General features: G+C 40.8%; 1 protein-coding gene across 14 annotated transcripts in view; it reads right to left on the reverse strand.

Moving 5' to 3' along the window:
• ATE1 (arginyltransferase 1) overlaps positions 1-21,463 on the reverse strand; it is a 240,889-nt gene extending 219,426 nt beyond the window's left edge. For 9 of the 14 annotated variants that reach the window (XR_004270028.1, XR_004270029.1, XM_032281855.1 and 6 more), the window contains exons 1-6: positions 19,693-20,375; positions 18,173-18,236; positions 16,145-16,207; positions 11,782-11,885; positions 9,205-9,450; positions 1,857-2,086 (exon numbers count right to left, since the gene is read on the reverse strand). Coding sequence is in view for 12 of the 14 variants with exons in the window: in XM_032281855.1 (XP_032137746.1) it covers positions 1,857-2,086; positions 9,205-9,450; positions 11,782-11,885; positions 16,145-16,207; positions 18,173-18,236; positions 19,693-19,849 (864 nt within the window). In the remaining 2 variants the exon portion in view is untranslated. Of the gene's footprint in view, positions 1-1,856; positions 2,087-9,204; positions 9,451-11,781; positions 11,886-16,144; positions 16,208-18,172; positions 18,237-19,692; positions 20,376-20,799; positions 21,012-21,316 lie in introns of those variants that run through there. The other 5 variants (XM_032281853.1, XM_032281859.1, XM_032281860.1 and 2 more) reach the window with 2 other exon arrangements.
• Between the last annotated feature and the right edge of the window lie 1,494 nt (positions 21,464-22,957).

Below are 22,957 nucleotides of genomic sequence, written 5' to 3' on the forward strand. Positions count from 1 at the left end.
CACACAAATACTCTCTAGTTATACACAGCTCACCAACAGTAACTCTCAGAAAGACTAAAAATATGAATACAGTTTTTGGACACTCATTCATCATTGCTAACTCTAAACTTAAACTCTACTGTTTAAGTATAAAAGACCACATAAAGTATTCCTACTTCATAGTATAATTAACAAGTATGACTGTGAAATCACGTTTCCTTTGTTCAAATCTTATAGTGTAATAGCCTCTGCGCCTTAGTTTCATCAAATGTAAAATAAAGACAAGTTTAAAATAGTAATTGCATGCAGTAATGGCTAACATTTATTTTAACATTATTTACTAACCACTTAAAGTGTATTAACAAAACAGAACAGTCAAATGCAATGCAATGAAAACAACTGGAAACTTGACCTGTGCGTGGGAAGTAATTCTGTGAAGAAACAGTGACACCTAGTGGTGAAAGATTTCCATACATCCTGAGTATCATTACATTCAAAAAGTAAAAGTAACCACTGGAGAACTGTTAGGTGTGCTTGGCCCCCAGAATACATTACTATTTATGATCAAAAGATAAAAGACACCTCATAAAATTTTTTTTTCTTTTCCTTCTTCCTGTTGATTTGCATGTAAAATATTTTAAGCAGTGTATTCAACTCTGTTTAGAATTTTGGAAGGACAAAAACTCAGTATCTCAATCAAAGTGGCCAAGCAGTTTACAAAAGCTAAAATCTATGTGTAATAAAACATAGATTGAATTTGGGCTTAGAATGCATGAAAGTTAATTTCTATTATCAGGACTTTAGTGATAAGTGATATTCTTAGATGATACTAATCTATAAAATTCAAAGGCTGACCAGCTACTAATCATGTATGAGAATAAGATAAAAATCATTATGGCTAATATTTTTTATTTATTTTATTTTTTTGAGACAGAGTTTTGCTCTGTCACCAGGCTGGAGTGCAGTGGCATGATCTCGGCTCACTGCGACCTCCATCTCCTGGGTTCAAGTGATTCTCATGTCTCAGCCTCCCTAATAGTTGGGATTACAGGTGTATGCCACCACGCCTGGCTAATTTTGGTATTTTTAGTAGAGACGGGGTTTCACTGTGGTGGCCAGGCTGATCTCAAACTCTGGACCTCAAGAGATCCAGCCACTTCAGCCTCCCAAAGTGTTAGGATTACAGGTGTGAGCCACCACGCCCAGGCCTTGTTTTTGAATTTTATATATGAGAAACTAATATTGAGAAATCTTGATCTGATCTAGAAATGTAAATAAATTTGGAAAAAAGGAGGAATTTGATTCTGAAAGTATTCATAATATGCCCAAATTGGTTTGGGCATTAATGAGAGAAGATTTCAGCAGTACAATTTAGCCCTATTTAGAGAATTCCTAACTGCTGGCTTATGTATGTGACAATATTTGCTATCTTTATCAAGCTCAGAATATTGTAATGGATAAAATAGTGTTTGCCTTGTGTAATCTACTCTCTTTCACTAAACCAAAACTGCTAAAAATACAATTTTAAGCAGTATTTCTTTCACTTTACTAAATTTCAATCAAAGTAACATGCTAAAATTGAGTTTTCAGAAGTTAAGTAGTCAACTATTTAAAGTATTCTCAAAGTCTTTTTAAAATAAGGGAGTTTCTCTCAAATAGCAGTTAACTTAGTTAACTTAGTATACACAAATATTACTTCTCTCAAATAGCAGTTCACTTAGTTAACTTAGTATACACAAATATTACTTCTTCCCAATTCCCTTTAATTTCTCATTATTTAACTAGAAAAACATCAACTGGTTAGAACTTCAAATAAAAATAAATGAGATGCCCAAACAAAAAATAATAAAACAAATAACAAAAGTCCTCCAAAGTACCTCTAACTTGTGTGATGCATTCTCTGGTAAAGATTCAAAAATTAAATCTTCGAGTGCTTTGGGCTGGTTGGATTTAGCCTTTGCTGGAAACAAAGATGGTGGCTGACCTTGAGCCTGGAAACCCTCATGTTCTCCAGCTGGGTTCTGCTGCATGAGTTTTAACCTTTTCCTTTCTTTCCGGATTTCCTTTGCTTTTCGACAGGGAGGCTTACTCAAATCAGCCCCTTTGCCTAAAAAGAATTTTAAAATGTTAGACCAATCACACTTGGCTCTGGAAAAGCTTTTTCACATGTCTCAAAGATTCTACAGAGTAAGTCCAAAGCATTCCAATGGTTAGGCTAGCTTTGGGGTAGATGTTTCTGAGGATCCGGACACACAGCTGTAAGTTGATCTAAAATTCTACCTTAGAAGCGGGAGTTGCCAAGGAAAAGTAAATATAGCACAGAAACTTTCCAAGGAGGCTCTTACTGCTGAAAATATTTTCTTTAAAAAACATATCCATCCACTTCTCCACCTCTGTGAGGATGAACATAATCAAATCAAAGTATCTCCAGCTTTAAAAGGACACTGCTATCTCTGCCCAACCTTTCTGAGGGCCATTTCTCTGAAAGCACGGCTAACATAGATAAATACTTAGGAACCAAGTGTAAAGGAATACTGATCCCAGCACAAACTCTGGCAGGATTTTTTAAATGAAAAGAATCCTTGCACACCTGTAATTCTAGCACTTGGGAAGCTAAGCAGTCAGATCACCTGAGGTTGGGAGTTTGAGACCAGCCTGGCCAACATGGGAAAATCCTGTTTCTTTTTTTCTTTTTTTTTTTTTTTTGTGAGACGGAGTCTCGCTCTGTCACCCAGGCTGGAGTGCAGTGGCACGATCTCAGCTCACTGCAACCTCCAACTGCTGGGTTCAAGCAATTCCGCTGCCTCAGCCTCCCAAGTAGCTGGGATTATAGGCGCGCACCACCATACCCAGCTAATTTTTTGTATTTTTAGTAGAGACGGGGTTTCACCATGTTGGCCAGGCTGGTCTCAAATTCCTAACCTCATGATCCATGTACCCCAGCCTCCCAAAGTGCTGGGATTACAGGCGTGAGCCACCACACCCGCCCATGAAACCCTGTTTCTACTAAAAATACAAAAATTAACCAGGTGTGATAGCACACACCTGTAATCCCAGCTACTCAGGAGGCTAAGCATGAGAATCACTTGAACCCGGGAGGCAGAGTTTGTGGTGAGCTCAGATGGCACCACTGCACTCCAGCCTGGGCAACAGAGGGAGACTCTGTCTCAAAAAAAAAAAAAAGAATCGTTGCTTAATTGAAGGTATCTGTGTCCTTCTCCAAATACTGCAGATATTTAGGTCTCATTAGTTCAGTTATAGTTAATTGGAGTTTTGTTCTAATTAAAGACGAAATTAAAAACTGACAACCCTTTAAAATTAAAATTTTGACTATTCTAAACTAAGTAAAAATACTTAGATAAAAGCCTGTAAAGAAGACACCATGGTAACAGTCATTTTACCTCATTTCAGAAACAGAGAAAGGATTTTTCTTTGTTTATAGTGTTCTCTTTTCTCCAAATTTCTAACAATGAATATTACACTAGTAATTTCTAGAAGATATTAACTAAAGCAATAAGCTATTTAAGATCCCAGAACATGGTATTCGCAAACCATATAAAAGTCAGTGAAAAGGTTTATAAAACTAGCAAATTCAGTTTTTAGAGAGAAGAAAATCAAAACCTAGAGTGGTGAAAGGACTTGCCTGAGACCATAAACTGATCAAACGAAAACCAATCTGATGAGAAAACAGTGAGTTCACAAATAGTTCAGACTAGGTCACGGCTTCACTAGCATGTTTTCTAACTAAAAATAAAGTTTATTTAAAAAAAAAAAAAAGACTCTGAATAAGCCTAAGTTACATAAGTCTGAACCAGGTAACAAAAGACCATTTCTGTAACTGACTGTTTACTGCCCAAGAGAATTACTTTTCTTGGACCACAAACTGTCTTTTCTCAAATTTGCTCTGAGCACACACACTCCAACCAAGCTGCCTGAGGTCACGGACCAGGCTCTGTCACTTGGCTAGATGACCTTGGGCACATTTCTCTGTCTGTACAACGAAGACAAAAACCAGTCTTACCTACAGAGTTCCTGTGAGGATTAAATGAGTTAATACCCATGCAGCTCATAAAAAAAATTAACTACCATTCAGCCAGGTACAGTGGTTCATGCCTGTAATCCCAGCACTTTGGGAGGCCAAGGTGGGCGGATCACCTGAGGTCAGGAGTTCAAGACCAGCGTGACCAACGTGGAGAAACCTCATCTCTACTAAAAATACAAAATTAGCTGGGCGTGGTGGAGTATGCCTGTAATCCCAGCTACTTGGGAGGCTGGGGCAGGAGAATCACTTGAACCCAGGAAGCGGAGGTTGTGGTGAGCCAAGATCATGCCATTGCAATCCACCCTGGGCAACAGGAGTAAAACTCCATCTCAAAAACAAAAAAATTAACCACCATTCAATTAGGGTTAGCTATTACTAGCTATTATTTGCATTACTAACATCTAAAATAATGTTTTACCTATATAAACATTACAAAAACAGTAATTTTCAAAACCTTCCATTTTCTATACTAAAAATTACATTCTCTACAAGTTACAAAATTATAAACAAATGTAAAACCAATGTGAACTAAGAAACACAAATTTTCAGTATTTTTATGAAAGACTGTCTTTCTGTGTCATCTTTGCACTAATTAAGTCACCAGGCTACGTAAGCCTTCTCATGATTGTTTTTCTCTACATTTATATACTACATTACTACAGTGGAAAGTAGAATTTTAGGCAGGGCTCAGTAGCTCACGCCTCTAATCCCAGCACTTTGGAAGGCAGAGACGGGCAGATCACCTGAGGTCAGGAGTTTGAGACCAGCCTGGCCAACATGGTGAAACCCTGTCTCTACTAAAAATACAAAAAATTAGCCGGGAGTGTTGGTGCACACCTGTAATGCCAGCTGCTCAGGAAGCTGAGGCAGGAGAATCACCTGAACCCAGGAGGTAGAGGCTGCAGTGAGCTGAGATCACACCACTGCACTCTAGCCTGGGTAACAGAGAAAGACGCCAGCTCAAAAAAAGAAAAAAAAAAAAAAAAAAAGTAGGATTTCGCCATATTAGGGGATATCATATTTTATGAACCTCCCAGGTCAATAAATTCCTTTGACAGCATGGAAATAGATCATCAGTGTAAAATCAGCATGCTATACCAACCCTGCACTCACAGAGGTTCAAAGCCATTCAAGAATTCCAGATTAGTCCTAAGTGATTTGAATAGAGTTTAGCCCTGCATAATTTCTAATTAAGTCCAAGGGAATAGACTTGTAACATTTTTTAGATTAAGATGAAAATGCAGGCTAGCCATGGTGGCTCAGGTCTATCATCCTAGCACTTTGGGAGGCCAAGATGAGAGGACTCCTTAAGCCCAGGAGTGCCCAACCAGCCTGGGAAACAGAGCAAGACCTCATCTCCACAAACGACTTTTTTAGGCCAGGTATGGTAGCTCACACCCATAATCCCAACACTATGGGAGGCCGAGGCAGGCAGATCACTTGAATCCAGGAGTTCAAGACCAGCCTGAGCAACATGGTGAAACCCCGTCTCTACTAAAAATACAAAAAATTAGCTAGGTGTGGTGACATGCACTGATAGTCCCAACTACTCCGGAAGCTGAGGCGGGAGGATTGCTTGAGCCCAGGAGGTCAAGGCTACAGTGAGTCCTGATTGTGTCACTACACTCCAGCCTGGGAGACAGAGTAAGACCTTGTCTCAAAAAAAAAAATTAAAAAGGAAATGCAGTTTTGCTTTTGCAGGTTCCTAAAAACCTGCAAAAGCAAACAGAGGCAGGAGAATTGCTTGAATCCAGGGGGCAGAGGTTGCAGTGAACCAAGATGTCACCACTGTACTCCAGCCTCAGAGTCAGCCTCCAAGTGTAGTGGTGAAATCTCTGCTCACTGAAACCTCCCCCACTGGGTTCAAATGATTCTCCCACCTCAGCCTCCGGAGGAGCAGAGATGACAGGCACGCACATCCACACCTGGCTAATTTTTGTATTTTTAGTAGAGATGAGGTTTCACCACACTGACCAGGCTGGTCTCCAACTCCTGACCTTATGATCCGCCCGTTTCAGCCTCCCAAAGTGCTAGGATTACAGGTGTGAGTCACTGCACTCGGCCAAAATCCAAGGATTTTAAGACAGTCTCAGATTTTTACTGAAACATATGTTGCTTATTTTTGGAGGCAGAGTCTCACTCTGTTGCCCAGGCTGGAGTACGGTGGCACGATCTCAGTTCACTGCAACCTCTGCCTCCTGGGTTCAAGCGATTCTCCCACCTCAGCCTCCCAAGTAGCTGGGATTATAGGCATCTGCCATCAAGCCCAGCTAATTTTTTGTATTTTAGTAGAGACAGGGTTTCACTGTGTTGCCCAGGCTGGTCTTGAACTCCTGGCCTGGTGATCCACCCGCCTCGGCCTCCCAAAGTGCTGGGATTACAGACATGAGCCACCATGCCCAGCCAAAAGATATCTTAAGGGAAAAAAAAAAACCTGCAAAAATAGTTTTTAATGTTTCAGTAACCATAATGCTGGAAGTATACGGTTGTCATTCTAAAACTGCTGTGTAATATGGGAAAAAGCAAAAGGTTAATGTGTGATATTCTAATCTAATTCTACCATCCCCAGTGTTCCTGAGAACTACATTTCTCTCAGGGTAGAAGAAAGAAACTACAAAGGTCAAAAAAAAAAGATAAAGGTAAAATGTATGGCCGGGCACAGTGGCTCATCCCTGCAATCCCAGCACTTTGGGAGGCCAAGGCAGGTGGATCCCTTGAGGCCAGGAATTCAAGACCAGCCTGACCAACATGGCAAAACCCCTATCTCTACTAAAAATACAAAAATTAGCCAGGTGTGGTGGTGTACACCTGTAGTCCCAGCTACTCAGGAGGCTGAGGTGGGACAATCACTTAAACCAGGAAGGCAGAGGCTGCAGTGAGCCAAGATGGTGCCTCATTCTAATGAATGAGTTTAAGCATGGAATATTCATGACTATTAGTATTAAAAAGAGAGGCACCCAGACATTACACGTCCCCTGAAAGACCACTCTAAACCCATGAAGTAGTCTTGCCCATCCTCAAATAATTGAAACTCAAATCTGATTAAGACTTGCCACCCTGCCCCACCACAAAAAAAAAAAAAAAAAAAAAAAAAAAGAAAATTTAGCCTAGAATCTGATCAAGGCTCTATATCCAACAATCAAATTACAAGCAGGCAGAGGAACATGTTAAACTGCAAACGTAACCAGTCGACACAGAAAGTGGAACAAATAACCAAGACAAACAACCCAATAGAGGAATAATGGAAGGGGAACCTCCAGAACAAAAGAGGTTTTTCTGTTTGTTTGTTTGTTTTTGAGACAGGGTCTCATTCTCATCACCCAGGCTGGAGTGCACTGGCTCGATCTCAACGCACTGCAGCCTCGACTTCCCAAGCCAAGGCGATCCTCCCACCTCAGCCTCCCAAGTAGCCAGGACTACAGCTGTGCGCCACAATGCCTGGCTAATATTTTGTATTTCTAGTAGAGACGGATTTCACCATATTGTTCAGGCTGGTCTCAAACTCCTGGGCTCAAGCAATCCACCTGCCTTGGTCTCCCAAAGTGCTGAGATTACAGGTGTAAGCCACCACGCCTGGCCAAAAGAGATTTTTTTAAATGTATCAACAATCACAATATGTGGACACTGTCTGGATCCTGACACAAACAAATGCTTAAAAATGGAATCTGAACCCTAAAGATTCAATGGCATTAAGAAATTTTATTCAAATATAATAATGGTATTGTGAATATGTTTTTTTAAAGTTCTTATCTTTTAGAGATGTATTCTGAAATATAGGATAGCACAATGTCTGGGGTTTGCTTCAATATAATTTTGGAAGGGGGAACTGGATGACACAAGAGTGGCTATTGTGAGTCGGTAATCTTTTCAAACACAGGTAGAGTACATGGAAGTCCATTATACTACTCAATCTATGTTCACCTATGTTTGAATAACAAAGATTTTAAAAATTGACAAACCATAAGTAATTTTATTTAAAAAAGAATAAATAAAAGAATTGACCCTACCTCCAAGAGAGAAATCATTGAAAGAAACTGTCTAAATCATTCAAAATATTTTACTAGGGGCTGGGCACAGCAGCTCACACCTATAATCTCAACACTTTGAGAGGCCAAGGTGGGAGGATAACTTGAGGTGAGGAGTTGGAGACCAGCCTGGGTAATATAGTGAGACCCCATCTCTACAAAAAATTTTAGAATAGCTAGGTGTGGTGACAAGTTCCTGTAGTTCCACCCACTCAGGAACCTAAGGCAAGAAGAAAACTGGCCCCAGAAGCTAAAGGCTGTAGTGAGCTATGATCACACCACTTCACCTCAGCCTGGGCAACAGAGCAAGACCCTGCCTCAAATTTAAAAATAAATATTTTATTGAACTATTACCATTAATTAGGATGAAATCTCAGACCAAAATCAATTTAAATACCATGAAAACTTCATGTAAAAAACTATTCAATAAAATTGCAAATGGAGAATTTTCTCTACTTTAACATGTGTAACATAGTTTAGACAAGAAAAACTAAAACAGTACTAAAAGTCTTTCCCTTGGATCGTTTTCCATAAACATAAGAACTAATTCAAAAACTGATGCCATCTAACAAACTAATAACCATCCAACTTCACATTTTATGAAATAATTTTGAGAGTCATACATACACATATTAAACCCATTTAATACTGGATAAACTTTATAAGTCTTATTCTTGTATAAGTACTGACATAGAAAAAAAATATTTCCTGACAAAATGCAAAGTTAAACATCAAAATCTGGACATTTTAAAACTAAAATATACTACAATTGCCTTTAAAAATTTAATGATAAACTGAAGAATTTTATAATGTATTTTGGACATAATACCTATAATTCATGTTGTCTCACTTAATGCTAAAATAAGAATGTTTATCACAACTTTTCGCCGACAAAAATTTGATTCTCAACCCTGTAAGGCTCCACATTTTAAAATGTCTGTATTTAGGGATACGGCTATTATTTCAGGCTCTTCAAGCACAGTAGTTTATAAAACGCATGATTTGTCTAATTCTAGCCAGTAATAAATAAAGCAGGGTTCTGTTTTACAGATTGCTTGAATAAGTCACCCTTTTGCCTGATGGAAAGACCTAGGGTTTAAAATGACTCAGCAAAAAGAAAAGCAGTGAATAGGCCTTGATATAAAAAATCTTTATTACCTGGCTTAGGAACTGTGTGAACTTTAACTGAATGTGATGGTTCACCAGAGGCCAACTTCTCTCCTACGAAATCTTGTGACTGAAGTAATTCATGAGGTTCTTCTTTCTTGGAGTTTTTTCCTTCACTCTCTAAACTCTCTTTGAGGTCATCACTGAGCGTTTTAAGATCACACTGTATATCCAATTTATTTATCAATGCAAAGTCACCCACAACAGCATCATCCACTGTGGAATCCATGGGCTCATCTACAAATCAGAAGAAATTAAAAATCCATCAGCTGGGTCATTTGACACGGTTAAGATAAATACAGAAATAGAATGTCCCTATTACCCATTGTGGCAGAATTACTATCTGGCCACCAAATCCACTGTTATCCTCCAAAATAAGAGAGCTGCACTTAACACCGTGGCACAGCTGGGCATGGTGGTTCATGCCGGGAATCCCAGTTCTTTGGGAGGCCAACACAGGACGACTGCTTGAGGCCTTGAGGCCAAGAGTTTAAGACCTGCCTGGGCAACATAGTGAGACACTATCTCTACAAAAAATTTAAAAAAAAAAAAAATGTGGCACCCTAGCAGGGGAATATACTACCAGACCCTTTACCAGAGGTGACCAAGCTCCTGCCAATGGCACATAACATAACTGATATGTCCAACTGTGCTTTACTAGTTTTAAAGGAAACTTGTGACCCTGAACTTCTACCCTTTCCCCCCAATGGCTAGATTAGTAAAAAACCACAGCAACCTGGGAAATCACGTTAAGAAAGTCCCAGAATGACTGGTGGGCAGCAGAGCTGTAGCCAACCTAGAACACTCACACTGAACTATTATGTGAGGAAAGAAACAGACTTTTATCTTTTTTTTTAGTTATTGCATTTTGGTATCTTTGTCATAGCCGTTTATTCCTTTACCCTAATGAGTCCATCACTCCTAAGAATTAAGTTCCAGGCACAGATAATTCAGAAGCCTATAACAAGTCAAATAAAGAACCAAATGTAAACACTACATAGGAAAGACAAGCAACCACCAACTACCAATTTACAAGTAGACAATATCTTCAACGCTTAGCTCCATGTGAATTTTTTTTTTTTTTTTTTTTTTGTGCAGACAGAGTCTTGCTCTATCACCTAGGCTGGAGTGCAGTGGCATGATATTGACTCACTGCAGTCTTACCTCCCTGATTCTCATGCCTCAGCCTTCCAAGTAGCTGGGACTACATGTACCACCATGACTGGCTAATTTTTGTATTTTTAGCAGAGACAGGGTTTCGCCACGTTGCCCAGGCTGGTCTCTAACTCCTGGGCTCAAGGGATCCTCCCAACTTGGCCTCTCAAAGTGCTGGGATTACAGCTGTGAGCCACCATGCCCAGTCCAGAACATGATTCCTGGTCACCAAAATACTTGTAAATTGACTAGTCAACAAAATCTATTTTACCTTTAAGATTATGCACTACAATATTTATCAGAGCTACACCAAAATTCTGAGGTTTCTGATCCTCTAAGTGCCCTTGAACCTCTAAAAGATGTCTGGCCTCTTTGTTGACCCAGCTCTTCAAAGCTCCTCCAAGGTCCTCAATCCTGGTCCATTAAGAGCTGTGCATGAGGCTAAAGAACTTACCTGCCTTGATGGTCACTGTACCGCCAGTATTTATTTAAACAGTGACTGAGGCATTGTAGGCATTCAAAACATATTTGTAGGGTCAGATGTGGTGGCTCATGCCTGTAAATCCCAGCAGTCAGGGAGGCTAAGGCAGGAGGACTGCTTGAGCCCAGGAGTTTGAAACCAGCCTGGGCAACATAAAGAGACCTTGTCTCTATTTTTAAAAAAATAAAAAATAATTAAAAGAAAAAAGTATTTGTGGAATGAATGAATGAGCTAAGGCTAAAATGAGAGGGACCCAGGATGAGGCATTTCCTATGGCAACAGTGAAGAGGAGCTCTAAGAACAGCAATCCCAATTTTTATGCTCACACGTCAGCCACTGCCAATAAGAAAACTTAAATAAAACCAAAAATAGTGAACAAACCTAACGGAAAAAAAGCAAATCATCCATAACCAAAGTTAAATGAATGCTATTAATTATCTTTTAGCAAAGCCACTCAAAATTGATCAAAAAAGAGAACTGAAGACAGCATAATTTACTGAAGTAAAGCCTTATTCAAACAAAGAAAATCTGATCTTTATTCACCATTAAAAGAACAGTGCAATTTTGCACAAGCTACATGTAAGCATTTGCTTTTTGAGAGACAATGCCACCTTCTATTTACTTCATAAGGATAGTATTAGGATCAAGAAAGATGAATTATCAAAGCATTCTAGAAATTGACATTTGATAAGCTCCAGGAAATCACATCTTTCACATAATCCTCTATATTCTTTCCAAACTCTTCTGATACATATTCCCTATACCTTGATTTGGGGGCCCATGGTAACAGTAATAGCGGTGCTCACAGTAGCCACTGTCATTGTAGTACATGACCGTATTAATTACCCTTCCCCTACCTAACTTAAGATGACTGAAAGTGGGACCCCTGCAAACACGGACAGTAAATAGTTTTTAGACCCAGCCCATCTTACCCTTACAACTTCCTTTGGGAATCTCCCCTTTAGCCAGAAATTTCAACATTTTTTTCAAAACCTTCTTGTGAGATTTTGAAGGCTGAAACTGTAAAGGTCGGCACCTAGGAAAGCAAAATAAATATTTAAAAAGCGAACTCAAACTTCGAAGAAATAAAATCAACTCTGGATATTATCTAGTACAATGAGATAACCCCATGCCTGAGATTTCTGGTTAAAGATGGGGCTTCATGTAGCCTCTAATCCCAGCCAATATCACACTAAGACTATAGTTGAGAGATTTTTTTTTAAAAAAGAGAAAGACATAAAACACTAGAAAAAAGAGAAGGGGAGAAGTGTTAGAAGCTGGAAAACAGATGTACAAGTGGCAGTTCTGCTTTAACAGACCAAAGAAAGTTGAATCCTAGGCCAACAGTGAAAAAAAAAAAAAAAAAAAGCCAGTTTTCTCTATATTACCCTTAAAAGTCTTAGGGATTGCTGCCACCTGATGCCTCTGGAAATATGAGTGAAAGTAGGCCTAGAAATAGAAATATCCCTTTAAAGTCTTGTTTTTGAAGCAGTTAGAACAGATGTCAGATCCCCTCTCCCACCCCAGGCTCCCCACTACTCAACCCAGCAGAAAACTGCAATATTTCAGGAAAGAGTAAAAAATAGAGCCACTTACAGGATGGATGCAAGCCACAGCTGAAAGCAGCTTAAATGAAAGTGTACATAGTACATGTTGAGATCACCAACCCAGCCCCAGAACAACAGCAGGTTATGTAATACTTTCTCTCCGGAATGTGATCAGACCTAAAATACTAACATCAGGGATTCCCCAACAGAACAGCCAGCCAGATCACCCACCGTAAACAAGGCAAAAAATATCCATGGCCCACAATGAACAAAACTCATCAGGTACACAGAATTTCCAATGGAACACTGAAAAGTCATAATCACCAGACACTCAAGGAGAGTATCTACTGAAAAAACAGGTGCCAAACAAACTGGAAAAAGTAACTTGGCAGACACAGACCATGGCAGAAAGAAAAGAACCTTTTAAAAAAAAATCCTTAAAAAGATCTCATTGCTTAAGCCACTACACCCATAAAGTAACAAGCTGTTATCAACCAAACAAACAAACAAGAGTCTGAGAACAAAAAGACCTTCAGAAGTAAAAATATGACAGGAGAAGTTTAAAAATTAAGTAGGAGACCTGAAAACTAAAGTTGAAAAAATGTCCCAGAAGATTCTGCAAAAAAGAGACGAAAAACTGAAGAGAAAAGGTAAAATCAGAGACCAGTTTAAAAGGTCCAAAATCTAAACAAAGGCATTAAAAAAGAAGAAAATGGAGGTGAGAAGATAAAACAAAAAATTTTTTTAATTTTCCCTTATCCTTAAAGGATAAGATGGGACAAGTTCCCAGGAAAGAAGGGCCCCTCCAGTTCCCCTGTGATTGACAAAACAGATACAGAACCAAACGGATTATGAAATGTAAGAACAGAGGATAGAAAAGCTTCCAAAGAGAAAGAACACGTTTCAGACAAAAGTACGAGACTCAGAATACCACTGCACTTCTCAACAGTAATAAGACAATAGCGGAACAAAGCTTTCAAAATTCTAGGAAAATTATTTTCATCCTACATTCCTGTACCCTGCCAAACTAAAGTTTGAACAGTGAATCAATGTTTGCAGACACACAAGGTCTCAAAAATGTATCTTACGCACTTTTTCTATTAGAAGATTTGCTTCACTAAAACAAGGGAACAGTCCAAGAAGGAAGGGTTTCCAACTCAGGCACTAAAAAGAATCCCCAAGATGACAATAAAAAGAATAGTCCAGGCCAGGCGCAGAGGCTCACACCTGTAATCCCTAAATTTTGGGAGCCCGAGGCAAATGAATCACTTTAGGTGAGGGGTTCAAGACCAGCTTGGCCAACATGATGAAACCAACTCTACTAAAAATATAAAAATTAGCCGGGCATGGTGGCGGGTGCCTGTAATCCCAGCTACTCAGGAGGCTGAGCCAGGAGAATCACTTGAACCCATGACGCAAAGGTTGCAGTGAGCTGAGATTGCACCATTGTACTCCAGCCTGGGCAGCAAGAGCAAAACCTCGTCTCAAAAAAAAAAAAAAAAGCTGATGCATTTAAACATACTAAGAAGAAACTTACATACTGGGATTTATTTTCAAAATAATCTGTTCATAGCTATACAGACTATGCAAACAAAAAAGATAATAACTCTAAGGAGAGCAAAAACTTGCATAGGAAAGGAAAAGTAATCATAGTACCCACCATGGCTCAGCTGTGAAGCATATTTACACAGTCACAATGATGTGAATACATCTGCCCAAAATTATGACTTCTAAATGGAAAGCTTGGGATGGAGACAAAAAAGAGCTTGAATGTGGCAGGGAAACAGGGGTAAGAGAAAACTAAATCCTTATCTCCCATAGAGAGAAGCCTGGAAATAATGGAGAAAACTAAAGAAAAAGAAAGAAAAATCAAGGGTTACAATTATATAAGCATGTTGCTTAAAGACAGGAAGATGAAAAACCTAAAAAATTCGTTCAAATGTTTTAAGATGACTGCCATGGGGGAACAGGAAATGGGAAAGGGGGGTTGGAGGACTGCTTTTTCCAAAACAAGCTTTACTGAAACTTAATACTTTAAATTTTGAGCATGTGTAATTCTGATAAAAATAAAAACAAAACAAAACAAAAACCACAGCCAGAGAAGTTCATTCTCGTTTATACATACATACTGGGGAGTCCTGACTTCTTGTTCTAACAAGAAGCTAAACTGTAGCTATAAGCTTCCTTTATTTAAGTTCTCACTGTAACTACTGCTATATACAAGGTGAAAAATATCCAGAAGAGTAAACATGGAAAATGACTCCATCAGAAGATGTATAATGACATTACAAAGAGAAGCAATTCAGGAAACATTTGATGCCATGTAAAATGCAAAAATCACATAACTACTTTGTTTTGCAATGTTCACTGAATCCCCTTTTATAAAGGCAATATACCTAGAATACTGCTTTCCATGTAACAGGCACCAAATAGATTCTTGAATCTTTTTCTTTAACCAACTGAAATCACACTTTTCTAATCATAAAGGTTAGGCCAATAAACTTCAAATTTATGAATAGAATCCTGCGCATAATCCATAAATTGCTAATTGAAGACAAATGACTTCTGCCTTAAAAGACATCTTCTCTTTATAACCACGAAAGCTGAAAGAGGACAGCACAAGATACTCTGTCACTCTATCCTTTATGTAATGAGACAATGTCAGCACACCAGACCCCATTTTTCTCATCCTCTGTCAATCCTACGGCCAGTCAGGTAAAAGAGAAGGCTCCCAGGCAGGCCTGGTGGCTCACACCTGTAATCCCAGCACTTTGGGAGGCCAAGGCGGGCAGATCACCTGAGGTCCAGGAGTTCGAGACCAGCTTGGTCAACATGGCAAAACCCCGTCTCTACTAAAAATACAAAAAAATTAGCTGGGCGTGGTGGTGCACCCCTGTAATCCCAGCTAGTCGGGAGGCTAAGGCAGGAGAATTGCTTGAACCCGGGAGGCAGAGGTTGCAGTGAGCTGAGACTGAGACATTGCACTCCAGCTCAGATGACAGTGCGAGACTCCATCTCAAAACAAAAAAAGAAAACTGGACTCTGAATGTAGGTGGCAGGTTAAATGTAAGGGCTCTTCCTTCCAATTAATTTTTTTTTCAATTTTACTTTAGATTCAGGGGTTACCAGTACAGGCTGGTTACCTGGATATACTGCATGACACTGAGGTTTGCAATATGAAGGAGCCTTCCACCCAGGTACTGATCATCATAACCAAGTTGGTTTTTCAACCCTTAGTTCATGCCCTCCCTCCTCCTCTAATAGTTCCCAGATTCTACTTTTGCCATCTTTATGTCCTTGAGTACCCAAGGTTTAGCTCCCACTTAGGAGAACATGCCCCTACTAAGTAATTTATAGGAGCTTGCAGTATTGAACTACAAGCACTGTGTCAAGCAATATACCAGAATGTAGAAAATCTTAAGCTAAGTCCTATAAAATTTAGCATCCAAAAGTAATGTATTACCAACATTTTCCCAATATTTCATGGCATTCATTGACAAGATTGCTAAATTAAGAGGGTATTTGTTCACATCATATTTATATCTGAGCCAATCAAACAGTATTACTAAAAGCTACTGATGAACACATAAATATAGCATCAGTATGTAGAAAAGACATAACTCATTTGCTTTTCCTTTTAAAGGACATCTACCTAGAGTAGAAATAAAAACTTAAAAAGCACAAGAAATGACTAAAAAATTATACACAATCTTCATATTGTAGATCCTCTACTAATTAAAATTCTTACCTTATTGTGTACTGAGGACAACATGTTTGATTCATGACAGGTTTGTACACATATTTTCCACTTCTAAAATTATAAAAATAGTTTGTTAATGTCTTATATATTTTTCACACATACCAAAATAGACTAGCACAGAAGCATAAAATTAAGGGTAAAAAATCTAACCAATATTATAGAAATGCATGTAGGTTTAATTACTCTTCATAAGCCAAATAATCTTCAAAGTAGGTGTACCAAAGTTTAGAACCCAGCCTTTTATTTCCTAAAGCTCTACTTGTGTACCCCAAGGCCAGTCATCACAGTTGACCTCTCACCAGCATCTGCCACCCATCCTTAATACCACAAGGGCAATGAGAGAAATGCCCACGATCCTGTGGGGCTCATGCATGTGCTGTCTGTTACAACCACATTTGGGTATTCCACATGCGCCAGTACAAAGTAGCCCAAAACTAACCAGGTTCTTTCCACGCATTCCAGATCTATGGTAGTAACTGAACCCTCATTCTGTTCTCAAGTCAGAAACCTGGGAGTCATTTTAGACTCTTCCCTGGAATTCACCTCTATATCCTGTTAGCAAGCTTTCCTATTTTAAACCCTGTCTTAAATTGTCCCCTCCTATTGCCATTCCAACTAACATGCCAGTCCTCGTCATCACACACCTTGATAATGAAATAACCTCTGAACTCATCTTCCTGCCTCTATGACCATCCCCTCAAATACCTCTCAGCCAACTGAACAATGTTTTCTAAACCAAATTCCGTCACATTTCTCTCTTACCATAAAATCCTTCCATGACTGCCTTCTACCTTTTAAAAGTTCTGGCCAGGCATGGTGGTTCACACCTATAATCCCAACACTTTGAGAAGCTAAGCTGGAGGAACACCTGCAATCAGGAGCCCGAGACCAGCATGGACAACACAGCAAGATCTTTAAAAAAATTTAAAAATTAGCCAGATGTTGTGATGCACACCTGTAGTCCTAGCCACTGGAGAGGCTAAGGCAAGAGGATCACCTGAGTGTGGCAATTTGGGGTTACAGTGAGCTATGATAATGCCACTATACTCTACCCTGGGCAACAGAGCGAGACTGTATCTCTAAAAAAAAAAAAAAAAAAAATTCCATATCATGGCATACAAAGTCCTTTAAAATCTGACCTATGTCTACCTTCTGAATCTCATTAAGTTTAAGGAAAGTTGTGATGTTTCAGCTGGTGCTCCCAATCCCACGTCTTTTGGTGAGTATTAGCATACAGTATTTATTATTACTTATATTTACACAAGGAACTTTAAGAGTTACTTAAAAATCATCTACATAAAAATAACTACTCGAAACAGGCCATGTGTGGACCTTAATGAAATTCTTATTCAAATAAACCAACTGTTAAAGAAGACATTTTTGAGACAATCTGGAAAATCTAATAAAAAGTAGGTAACAGGTAACATCAAATAATTTTTATTAATTTTCTAAGGTGTGACAACAGCAGTATGGGTAAGTTAAAAAGAAAAAAAGACCCCTCTCTTAGAGATACATACTTACTGCTGATCTATTCATAGGATAAATGTAATAATAAATACTGATGTAATTTGCTGTTAAATATTGAAAGGAGGAGCAGGTGGCAGGCATAATGGCTCATGCCTGTAATCCCAGCACTTCAGGAGGCTAAGGTGGGCGGATCACTTGAGGTCAGGAGTTTGAGACCAGCCTGGCCAACATGGTGAAACCCCATCTTTAAAAAAAAAAAAAAAAAAGGAGGAACAGGAGAATCAAACATGATTGGCAGAACGTTAACAACTGTTGAAACTTAGTGACAGGTACCTGAGGTTCATTCTAATGTACTCTTTGCTTTTATGGATATTTGACATTTTCCTAATGAAGTTTTTTAAGAGAGAGAGAAAAAAAATCACTACACAAAAGAATATAATAAAAATTTTCTTAAACCTCTTTCCAACAACATGAAAGTGTTTTAAAGGCATGCTGTATTTTTCAAGAACCTGAGTAATAGCAGGAAGACTCTGTATCAGGAAGCTTTACCTTCGCCATCCTCGGTCTATGAGATCCTGATAATCCTGTACTGTCATGGAATGTGCCCACATGCCTGAAAAAATAAGTAGTGCGTAAATGAGGGCAGGGTGACCTTTTTTCTTTTTTAAATTCAAAGTGTGATTTTTAAAAACAGGAGTATTTCGGTTAAAATCCCAAAACTCTCACATTGGAGAAAGGAAAAGTTTGTACATACTTCACACCTGTTAGTCTGACACACATACAGCACACATAAAAAATGACAGTATATTTATTTTAATTCGAAAAAACACATCAAAGTAATTATATTTATTTGAAGATTAGTCAGCAGTTTCTATGACATTATAAATTTAGGTCCTCACTGCAATCAGAATGCATCAGACCTTCAAACTTTAGTAATATCCCCAATGATTTAACATGCTGGTCTCTTCAGAAAACTTAGCAAAATGTTCTGTGCTTGTTAGTTCTCCTGATTTATATACAGGTATATATTTACAGTGCAGTCTTCAGCATTAAAAATTGGAGAAAAGTATGTAACAATATTTCTTCTAAGTGTAAGAATTAAAAGTAATTCAAATGCCAAGGAACAGGAAGATGATTACAGGGGCTATGATGATATCGACATGATGGAATAATTACACAACTATGGAAAAAAAAAGAAGACTATGAGGAAACATTTAAAGGCATATCAGAACTAAAGTTAAGGCTTGGTGCGGTGGTGGCTCAAGCCTATAATCCCAACACTTTGGAAGGCCAACATGGAAGATCACTTGAAGTCAGGAGTTCAACACAAGCCTGGGCAACATAGCAAGTCTCTGTTTCTACAAGAAATAAAAAATAATAGTAATTAGTCAGGTTCTGTGGCATGTGCCTATGGTCTCAGCTACTTGGGAGGCTGAGGTGGGAAGAGGCTTGAGGCCAGGAGTTTGAGGCTGCAGTAAGCTATAAATGCCCCACTGCACGCCAGCCTGAGCTAAGGAGCAAGGCCCTGCCTGTTAAAAGACATGGATTTTTCTCTTTTGTAAACAGTAAATCGCATCAGAGATATGTAACGATAGAGACAGGACTGACAGAGCAGGATTAAGTGGGTAGTGGGAAAGGCACGGCACTGGAGTCCAATAGAAATATCTGGATACCTGGCAGGCACCCACTGATACTAAGGAGTCACCCAATGACTGTGACTCAATTTCATCATCTGTAAATAAGAAAAACAAAACTCACCTACCCAATAAGTAGATGCCCCATAATAAAGAGTATTAAAATCAAAATTGAGATACTAGAAATTGATGGTTATTTTCTCTTGATGGAAAGGTTGCAGGCATATTTCCTCCACAAAATGTGAAATACAAGACATTTATGTTAGCCAGTTTTCTCTTGCCACAATTACTGGAAAAAAATAAGCAATGACCTATTAAGATATTAACTTTAGGCACGTTTAATGTAACTTACTGATTTTATAATTATTACAGCCAAAATACAAAAATTCTGAAAAAGAGAAGGAAGGAACTCATATTACTCTAAGGCCATATTACCACTGTCAGTATTTGGTGTGCTTCTGGGCCTTCTTCCTCCCAGAACTGTAATCACCTCGCAGAAGCTATTTGCATTCTGTTGATTTTCTCCGTTTAACTCCACACTGGAAGCATTTTTCCACTTAGTCTTCATAATCCTCACCTCTAATGATAGCATAACTGTCTACTCAAGACCGCTGCCCACAAGAAGCACTTAATAAACACTTTTAATGAAGGAGTAAATGCACACACAGTTATCGATCAAATCATCCCCCACTCACACCTTTTCATGGAAAATGCCTGTGTGTTTTCATGCAAATTTCGTCTTCTACAATGCCAGGCTGTTCCATTAAGGGTAATAGATTCTACAGTCTATATTGGCCAATGCTTGGCAAGGCAGGAAATAAGCACGATGTTTTGTTTATCAACAACAAATCTCCCCCAAAGAAATCTGAATCACTAGGCAAAAACAAAACAAACTTGTGGGCTGGCTTTGCTGTCATCGGGGTGGGTGGAGGAAATACATAGCATATAAGCAAATGGTAAAAATTTCAAACAGATCAGGCCAAACAGAACCCCTAGCCGGTAGCGACCTCGGTCACCAGTTTGTCTTTTTTAAAAAAATAAAAACTTTTCTTAAACCCAGAAATGCAAGGGGTTCATCCTGTATGTATATTTGTCCAGGGACATCTGAGTCATACATGACGGGCACCTGTATGCACATCCACAGCTCCTTTCCGCACCGCGTCTCGCCCTCGCTGCCGGGATGCTCCCACCACAGCACCCACCGGTCAGCCCTGGCCATTACGGCTCAGGTGCGTTCTCCGGCACTGTGTGCCCGTCCTTCACCTCACCCATCTACCCCACACAGGCGTTCGTCTCCCGACTCTGGGGAGACCATCACGATCTCGCGGGTCCGGGCACTGGTGGGGATTTTCCTGCAGAACAAGCACCGCGAAGTTGCCCCGCTGAGCCGGCGCCGCGGCCCTCCCGAGGGTGACCCCTCCGTCTAGGCCGTGGTACTGGGGCCGCCCAGGGACTCCGGCCGCCTCGCGTCCCAGCTGGAGGACCGCGGGATCCCGAGACCAGGCACCCGGCTTCCCACGCCCGCCGTCCCGGCTAGCTCACCATTGGAGCGGCTGCCCAACTCGTTCTTGCAGTAACCACAGCGGTAGAAGTCCTCGCTGGGGAAATAGTCCACGATGCTGGGCGAACCCCCGGCCCAGAAAGCCATGGCCTCGGCCCGGCGAACGCTCAGGCTTCCGGCCCAGCGTCGCCGCCACTGCCGCCGCCACCCCACAATGCAGCGCGCCGCCCGGGAGCCCCCCGAGGCTCCCACGAAGCCACTCGGGCGCCCGCAGGCCCGGTCGGCCCGGCGCCTCTTGGGGCTGACGCCGCCCGCGCCATCTTGACCGAGGGCAGCTTTCCACTATTTCCGTTCTTTCTCCGTAAGGGGCCGCCGTCGTCAGTAAGGGTGAGGCGGAGAGACCGGGCAGGATGGGGAGAGTCGAGAGGGGAAGGGAAGCGGGGGTGTCGGGGTGCAAGCCTGCTCTTTCCACCGCTGAGGGCCTGCCCCAGGCGCGGCGGGCGCGGCAGGGGTTGGGCGCGAGGCGGCTGTGCCAGCCCTGGCGTCGGGGACACTCACCGCAGGACGCTTTGCCCTCCTTGGAGTCGCAGTAGCCGCAGTGGTAGCCAGCCCTGAGGCCCTTGTATTCCACCACCGAGGCCATGGCCGCCGCGAGGGTCCGCTCCGACCGGCCACGCCTCTCGGCGCCCGGGGCCGACCTCCGGGAAGCGCGGGGGCCCGTGGAGGGAGGGGTGAAGAGCGAGGCCGGGCGCGGGGGCCCGTGGGCGGGGATGGTGGTCGTGCCCCCAAGCCCCGCGTTTGGGCCAGCGCTTCCCACAGCTGTGCGGTGTCAGCCCCATTTCACAGGTAAGGAAACTGAGGACCGAAGGTTGTGATTATCCCAAGGTCATTTCTGGCAGGTGTAGGATTGAACGTTCCCCTCTCAGGCCGCCCCTTGTCACCATGTAGATGACTTGCTTGCGCTTCTTCCAGATCAGCTGGCACGCACTCCAGTGCCCGTGGATACAAGAACAAAAGCAGGTATTCCGAGAATAGCGAGGGTTTGCAAATTGAAGAACAATTAAGGCTTTTAAAGGAAACAGCTATCAGAGCCAGTTGCTGTCTTGTGTCACTGTCAGCCCAGTGCCACATATAATTTTAATAAGAGATGCTGGAAGTACAGTTTTTGTTTTTGTTTTTGTTTTAACTCTACAGGTCAAACAGAATAATCTGAATCCAGCACACGGGGCTCCATTTTGCAGCCACTATTTTAAGGAAGATTTCTTAGGGAATGACGGCCCAGGGCAAAATATAAAAATGAGTACCTCCAGCAAGGTAATATCCCTATCTTTCCCTCCGCGTGCACAGATAATTTAAGCCGTCTGTTCTCATAGTTTTCTCAGTCAACAATAAAGCTGATTATGCAGTATTTTTTAAAGTGGTGTGTTTACAAAAGTGAAATCATGAAACTCAGAGAAATAGAAATAAATTTTTCAGACAAGTTTTGACATTCTTGACCCCAAGGGCCTGTGTTGGATATGTACCTAGTTGAAAGTGGTTTCTTAGTGGCCTGATGACTTGTTAATACTCCAAGCATCACTTGTGCTTCCCACAAGGCACCTAAGGAATGGCCATGTAATATCCAGCAGTTTCTTAGGGCCCTCCAGGTTCTTCCAATTCCTTAGACTTGAAGGCTGTGTGCTGTATCTCAGTATTCATCTTCTTGAGTCAAGCTTCATCCATGTTGTTCTTTGTGGCAGATTTGACTATTCCCAGTCCTTTCCCAGACTGGCCCTCATTTTGAACAAAAGCAAGGCCTGTGGAATGCATCGGAAAAAGAGCAGAATATGCTCTGGACAGAAGGTTGACCAGGAGGCTTTTTGGTCTTAATATTCCTGTCCCACTTCACTTCTGTCCCTTTAAAGTCTCATCCTAAGTCCTACACTAACCTCAACCAGGGCACTCCCAGACACACCAGCCTTGAAAAATAAGGAGAATGTTTAAAGTCCTAGGCATGTGTGTTGTTTTTCTTTATTATATTTTATGTTAGAGGCAGAGTCTGACTCTTGTCCAGGCTGGAGTGCAGTGGCGTGATCTTGGCTCACCACAGCCTCTGCCTCCCAGGTTCCAGAGATTCTCATGCCTTGGCTTTCTGAGTAGCTGGGATTACAGGCATGCACCACCGCACCTGGATACTTTTTGTATTTTTGTATTTTTAGT

This window comes from Sapajus apella, unplaced genomic scaffold (genome assembly GCF_009761245.1).
Source record: "Sapajus apella isolate SASKATOON/1434 unplaced genomic scaffold, GSC_monkey_1.0 scaffold13, whole genome shotgun sequence".
Lineage (NCBI taxonomy): Eukaryota > Metazoa > Chordata > Mammalia > Primates > Cebidae > Sapajus > Sapajus apella.